This window comes from Medicago sativa, chromosome 2 (genome assembly GCF_051527215.1).
Source record: "Medicago sativa cultivar Bolivia chromosome 2, Bolivia_mono, whole genome shotgun sequence".
In the NCBI taxonomy this organism is placed as follows: Eukaryota; Viridiplantae; Streptophyta; class Magnoliopsida; order Fabales; family Fabaceae; genus Medicago; species Medicago sativa.
The window spans coordinates 57,828,280-57,835,979 of record NC_140750.1 but is presented as its reverse complement, the minus strand read 5'-3'; the positions used below and the strand labels follow the sequence as shown (position 1 = coordinate 57,835,979).

General features: G+C 30.5%; 1 protein-coding gene across 4 annotated transcripts; it reads left to right on the top strand.

Moving 5' to 3' along the window:
* The first annotated feature begins 514 nt into the window (after positions 1-514).
* LOC146949252 (uncharacterized) lies at positions 515-4,787 on the top strand. Of its 4 annotated transcripts, none has more exons than XM_085745340.1 (6): positions 515-838; positions 1,015-1,083; positions 2,999-3,240; positions 3,334-3,558; positions 3,647-3,907; positions 4,511-4,787. In XM_085745340.1, exons 4-6 carry the CDS (start codon positions 3,394-3,396, stop codon positions 4,568-4,570), a joined length of 486 nt encoding a protein of 161 aa, XP_085601466.1. In that variant the 5' UTR covers positions 515-838; positions 1,015-1,083; positions 2,999-3,240; positions 3,334-3,393; the 3' UTR covers positions 4,571-4,787. The 4 variants fall into 4 exon arrangements, with proteins under 4 accessions (XP_085601466.1, XP_085601467.1, XP_085601464.1 ...); XM_085745338.1 differs by having other exon boundaries at positions 519-838; positions 2,982-3,240; XM_085745339.1 differs by having other exon boundaries at positions 519-838; positions 969-1,083.
* Positions 4,788-7,700: the final 2,913 nt, after the last annotated feature.

Sequence of the window (7,700 nt, the reverse complement as noted above, 5' to 3'; positions counted from 1 at the left end):
ACTTTTAGTCCCTTAACTTAATTTCAGGTAACAGTTTGGTCCTTTATCTTTTTTTCATTTCAATTTGGTCCTTTTTGTCCATTTTCATATGAATTTTTAAGTTTAAAATTCATGATTTTATTTTCTTATGGTCTTTCAATCTTCAAATCTATGATCCTCGTCTATGTTTGCATAAGAATATTAGATTTGAAGCTTGAAAATGTATATGAAAATGGACAAAAAGGACCAAATTGAAATAAAAAAAGATAAAGGACCAAACTGTTACCTGAAATTAAGTTATGACTACTACAAAATATAGATTTTACATCAAGGGGGTTTTAGTTTTCACATCAGCACAGAAAATATCTGAAGGGAAAGATACACACTGTGAGCTTTTACATCAGTTGACATAAGCACATGAAGGGAATTCCTAATAGCATATAGCATTTACATCAGTGCATAGTTGAAATGAAGGGAAAAACACGCGGTGGCATTTTCGCAATTTAAAGGAAAACTTTGGCTATCTTATTTTTACATCAGTGGATGAGAATTGCCTGATGGAAAAACAAACTTTCACCTTTACCTTATCCCTTCATATATCGTAAAAACAAAAAACACATCCACGCTTTTCACTTCTTCTTCGTTCTTCGTTTTTCATTAAATTCCAAATCACAATCACCTTCCAATCACCGTCCACCACCGTTTAATCACCGTCCACCAGCGTCCAAACACAACGCCAAACCCTTCTTCGTTTTTCACTTCTTCTTTGGTCATCTTTCACTTCTTCTTCGAACCAAACATAACAACAAACCCTTCTTGGTTTTGTTACTCGTTTCTGATTTATTCTCTCTTCAAACCTGTAAGTTTTCTTTAATTTTAACTTCTTTGTTGTTATTGTTGTTGAAATAATTTTAGGGTTTAGCTGATTGTGTGAAATAATTTTAGGGTTTACCTGATTGTTGAAATAATTTTAGTTTGATTTGAACTAGATGGCAGGTTTTGGGGTTTATTGAGTTTTGTGATTCTTTTTTGTAGATTATCGTTTGATTTGGGGTTTTAAGGTTTTGAAAGTTGAGGCATTTTAATCAGATATAATCTAATCAGGTACTTGTTCTTCCCATTTTGTCTTTGTATTGTAATTGAGTTAACTGTTAAAGTTTTAATTGATTCATTGAAGATGATGGTTTGTTTTTCTGTACATGGTAATCAATTTTCACTGATGTGGGTGGGGGGAATAAATTGGTTCAAGCTTTAAATTCCTACGTTTAAATTCTTTTTATGCTGCAAATCTGGTGTTGCCATGGCCAGTACTATGCTTTCGATTGTTGCCATGGCCAGTACTATGCTTTCGATTGATAACAAATGGTCTATTAATGTTAGTATAGAATGTCTTTTTTTATTTTTAAAAGAAGTTATTTCAGAAGTTAATTATGATTACGATTTATTGGAGAAAAGGGGTATTAAACTGGTGATACAAAAGTCCCAACTCTTTTTTACTTCTTCAGCTTTTTTAATTATAATAATAGTTATATATTTTTAAAAAATAATAATATTAATAATATTTTTATTGTATTTAACTGTCATGTGATTGTTAGTACTGACTACTGAGTTAAACTTTCATACAAAAGTCACAACTATTATTATTTTTATTGTGTGGTCTTAGTCCCTAGATTTTCGTTTAATGTTTTTTACTTTCATGTGATTGTTGGTAGCACTGAGATAAAGCTCTGTTAGTACAAAGGATTGCTCAAATTTGTAACTTCTGTGACTTGTGATAGCTTTTCTGCAACTTGTATCACTCAGTATTATTTACTGCTGCATCTTGTAATTTTTATCTACTACATTGGAATCTGTGTATGGGTTTTTCTTCAATTACCGTCTAGTCTCTCGTACATAGTTTATTAATGGTACTAGTAAAATTTGTTTGCTATTATTATCTCCTTACATTAATGAATTGTGGTACCAATAATGCAGCAGGGTGTTGACAAAGTTTCAATCTTTTTTCATGTTAATTGATTACATAACCAACAAAATGGAAAATAATTTCTGGGACTTTGTTGAAAAAACATAGAGAAGATAAGTAGTTATTGGGGGTGCATTACTGTCTCTACAGATTTAGTTGTTGACTAATTGTGATTTAGCTATCTTAATTGAGTAGTTCTAGTCCCTATGTTTACTTATTCTTTATTTACGTTAGGCCAAGTAAGCACCTTAACTCAATCCTTGTGGAAGTATATTTTTTCAGAAGGAATTGGATGAATATGTCAAATAATATGTAATCTGAATGTCAATGTTTATTAATGGGAAATAGTTTCTAATCTTTTTTTTTTTGAAGGAAAAAAAAATAGTTTCTAATCTGAATGGCACATAATAAACAAAGTGAAATTAACACCGTTTGTGAAACTGGTTGTAATTATTATTGTGATCAATGATCAGTTTAAATCATTTATAACTTTTACTCTAGATGTATATAAAGTACAATCTAATTTATGGCTTCTTTAAGGGACATCACCTTATGCAAAGTTTTCATGAAATTCTGATATAGTTTATTTTAATCATGTCACACTATATACTTTGCAATTATTCGATGAATGCATATATGCCATTATTCTGATATGGTTTATTTTAATCATGTCACGCTATATCAATGAAAGTCTTGTTGAAGCTTTCCTAATCTGAAATGTTATGCCTCTGCAATGTACACTTTTTTAATGCAGATAATGATAATTGCATACATTTTTATTAAGATAGAAATTCTAGACCTTTGGCCTACCTTTTTTGTTCCATGTGGTTATCAATTTTTGCTTTTTCGCTAGGTGTGTCTTACACCTAGTTGAGCTTAATAAGTTTTGCGTGTCATCTAAGAGATTTCTAGCTAGTAGTAATCTCGTACCTCCGCGTAAGTAGTTACGTATCTTAAGCGCACCAAGTTTTTTATTTGGTCAAACTCCAAGTCTTCTAAGTTCTAATAGTTATGTAGGCATCACAATTCTTTGATTCAGTGTGTGTTCATTTTCAGTTCATCATTATGGATCGTAGTTGGATGAGAGCTAATCGATTAAGTGAAGAGTTTGATAATGGAGTGATAGAATTTCTACAGTTTGCTGAACAAAATCTTCCAAACAATGATGGACTTTTCCCGTGTCCTTGTGTTTCTTGTGCGAACCGGGAGCCAAACATTACTAAGGAAGAAATATTTTAATCGATGATTGGAGAGAGGTAGATGCAAGCACAAAAGATGCAATTTGGGTTGATCTTCAGGTATTATAGTTATATTTTTAATTCTGCATTTACTATTTAATTATTGTATCTATTGATCTTTAGGTACTAACTCCAAATATTTGATGTATATAGAAGCATTTTGTTATTCCAGAAAGTGATGATCCAAAAAATGATCCATTGAAGAAAAGATGGATGGTGTGGATGGGGGCATGGTGGAACGGGTTTAAGGCACAACTCACATCGGAATATATTGCACATCCCAAAGCCGAACGCCCTCCTCCGTATGTTAGCTATCCTTTTGTTAAAGAACATATATGGAAGGGGTTCCTTGAGTCTCGAAATTCCGATGAATTTAAGGTTTGTTTGTAGTAATTATATTTAATTTTTTATTGTACATTTTTTTATTTAATCAAATCAATTTAGTAATGATTTGTATTTATAATAGGCAAAAAGTCAAAAGGGTAGGGATTGTGTGGCTAAAAATATTTATAGACATACATTATCTCGTGGAGGATATGAACTGCTTCAAGAGAAAATGATGAAGGAAAAGAGAAAAGTGCTAGAAGAATCAGGAGATTTAGATGATATATTAAGTGATGATCTAAGTCTATCTCCTCCGTCACGTCATGATACATGGAAGAGAGCAAGACAAAAGAAAGGGGGAGAGTATACATCAGAGGCTGCAAAAGTTGTTGCTGAGAAAATTGTAAGTTAATGATTAGTGTTCTCTAATATTTATGTCACAATTCAGATGTAGTGTTCTCTCTGTCTGTCTCTACCTCTATCAGTTAGTTGGCAGAAGTTGCATATGATAATATCCTACACTGTCTGTCTGTTATGAACGTATACCGTTTTGTGCCATAGAATATCTGTTGAGCTTCACTTTTTATACTAACAGATTTGACTTAATTATAAGGCCTAACAACTCATTACACAAATTTCATGTAATTTAGATATTTGAAGTAATTATATAGAAACTTATATTGAAACTCGTAACAGATCACAAATTTCTATGTAATTAGGATATTTCTCATAACAGATCACAAATTTCATGTAATTTAGATATTTGAAGTAATTAGGATATTTCTAGTAACCTTTGCATATAGTGGCAATCCTTGGTATTAGCTTCTTAAAAGTATTCTCTGAATTCTGTTTAATTATTTGGCATGACAAGCTTAAAAACCATATCAGAAACTAGACATCCATCACAGACTCATCCTCAATCACTTCTTATAAAGTTGTTGTGCATGGAAGCACAAAAGGTTCTGCAGTTGATGATAACTTTTTCAATTGATTTTGTTTTTTGTAGCTGAAAATTGATTATGATGTGGCTGAGATGAGACATTGCCGATGCTTACGACTGAGATGAGATGCTTTTTGCAGCTGATGTTTAGCGTATTTACAATGATGATTCTGCTGTGGATTTTTTTTTGTTTGAAATTTCTGCCTAAAGTTGTTTTATTGGATTATTTCTAGCTATATTGTATTCATATGCCTCTTTTATAGATTGGAATATTGACGTGGAAAATTGAGGATTGATTATGTAATATCCAATTAGATAATATAACTATTTTTTTGCATTTAAATTATCCATAATTTGTTTTCATTTTATTGCTATAAAAAAAAAAAAAGCAGGGGTCAAGCTTATTTGATAAGCCATTTAAAAAAAAAAATTTAAAAAAATTATTTCACTTCAGTGATTTTGAAAACTGATGTGAAATATACATATTTAACTTCAGTCCCCATCGTATAACTGATGTGAAAACTGTAGGGTTAAATTTCAAAGTGTGTCTATTACAACAGTGCAAGCGGACCTGATGTAGAAATTCAAGATTTCACATCAGTCGCAACCTGATGTGAAAGGATGTGGACTTACCACATCATATCACTTTACATCGGTTGCAAACTGATGTAAAATGTCATTTCCAACTGATGTAAAAAATTATTTCTGTAGTAACTGAAAGTATGATGAAAGAAAGAGGAATCTCATTTCCTACTTCTACTAGTTCTCGTGTCTCTCATTGTAAATGTTAGTTTCATGTCACCTTTTTCTTTTTGTTTGTATTCTTTTTTTAGATCTTTCTAAAAATAAAACCATTTATATCAATTTATTTCGATCCTCTTTTTCTCACGGTTGGTCTATTTTTCTCGATCCAACTTCTAAAAATTATTTTAAAGTATACAAAATTATCAATGGTCACAAGTCACAACATCAACAATTATTGGCGTAATTAAATAAAACATGATAGAATTTTTTCCCCAAATTTAATTAATATACTATGAGTAGTGTAAAGTTTTTTTACACTATCAATCAGTTATAACAAACATGAAATGAAATATATAGAAACAACTTGTCTATGCAAATAGTAAAATAAAAGTTGGTGACCATAATATAAATAAAAACATATTCTCCTAAACATAACAATCAGTCAAACACACTCTCTGTCCTTCAGTCAAGCACTCCATACCTGCATGTCCCAACAATCAAAAGAAAATAAATGAGTAAATGAAATAATCAAATCAAATCACAAGAAATTAAAGAAGGTACAAATATAATATTGCCATTATGGTATAACAAAAAAACCTAAACAAAACCTCAACATCAAATCTGGAACATTATATCAAACAATGGAGAAAATGATAATATTATATCAAACAATGTTATATAATCATAACAAAGAAAAAATTGTAGATATTAAATAGTTTCAGGTCTGATGACATTTGATGAAGTTAAAACAACTATGATAAAAAAAAAAAAATCAATAATGCATGAAACAAAGATACTTAGAATGACATTAAACAAAATAAGCATGGATGGTAAATACCAAGCTATGTTATATGATCATAAAAGAGAAAAAACTATAGAAATAAATAGTATGAGGTTTGATGACATTTGATGAAGTTAACAAAACTATGATAAACAACTCAAATGCAAATCAACAATGCATGAAACAAAATGAAAAACCATAAATGAAGAAAAAACACATAGGACCAAATATTACATTCAGAGATGACAAGAGTAAATAAATATTTTTTATCATAAAACATGAAAAAGAAGATGTGGCAAATAAAACTAATATACACATATCTAAGATTTACCTCCTCTAAAGGAAAAGTAGTTTAATATGTTCAGGCTCAAGCATATTATTCCACCCCGCATTATTTCCCAAGATAGCCAAGTTTGCAGCATAGTCCATCCAAACGGCCTTTCTACGTTCAGTCATAGATGACCACAGACCAATTAGATCAATAGTAGTGCAGTTTGTAGTACTATCAGTGTCTCTTTCACGAATCCTGATATACTTAAGCTTATCAAAGCTGAAACAGACGTAAAAGTTAATAAAAAGAAAAGAAAAAAAAAACTTCAAAGAGATAAAAAAAATTAATAATAAAAACATACTAAAACAACTTCATAGCAACTCCTTCCAGTGGGTCCATTTTCATTGATTCCACATCATACTTAAGCTCGCAAGTTGGACACCATCCATGCTCGTAGCTGCAAAAACCAATATTCGGCATCCTTTCTTTCTCAAAGCCTAAAAAGGTTAAGAAAGTTAAGTAGAAAAAGAGTTCAGAAGAGTGTGAAAATGAAAGTATATGGCGCAAATGTATATATATATATATATATGGGGGGGGGGTTCTTATCATGTTCAGAGATCAAGACTATTTGATTAGTTTTTGACTCACTTTTTATTTCACGACTGAAATTTTATTTTTTTCAAAAGAAAGTGAAAAAAGGTTCAAATACCACATTTTTAAAGATTAAAGGTTCGGGGGTTGGTTATATATAGGGAAGGTATTAGCACCCTAAATATTCGTAGTACTCTACGAGAACCTCTTGATTTTATTTAACATCTTGTGCTTAAACTTGCTTGCTTTAAAAAAGAAGTTAGAGTGGTGATCAAATAAAAGAAAAAAGAAAGGTTTTTTATTTACATTTTTTATTGATTTGGAAGGACGAGTGTCCTCTGCCTACGTACCCGTGAGGGATCAAAACCTCATAGTTCGGGGTAAAAATTGTTGTTTGATTTGTTTTTGTATTTTTTTATTAGTTTTGAAAAAGTTTAAAATAAAAGGCCAATTGGCAAATAAGAAATTGGTTTGTGTTTTTTAATATTAAAAGAAAATAAACTCAAGATATAATTAAATTGATTAAAATTTGATTAAGAAAACAAAATAAAAAAGGATCACTTGATTGAAAATCAAGGTTTATTATGAAATTATTTTTTGTGATTTTTGATGCTACCACTTCCTAAAATACAACCTAAGTGCAAATTAATAAGTAATAGAATTGAAATAAATTACGAAAATAAATAAATAATAAAAGAATAGACTTAAAACGAAACAAAATGACGTATTTTAAAATACCTTGAAACCAAAAGGGACAGAGAGGAGTAGAAAAAGAAGAAAAACTCGTCAACACAAGTTGAAGGAGAGAAAAAGCACAGGAAGCGTCAACTGTGAATTTCGGTGTCCAGAATGCATTGTGTGAGCTCTCT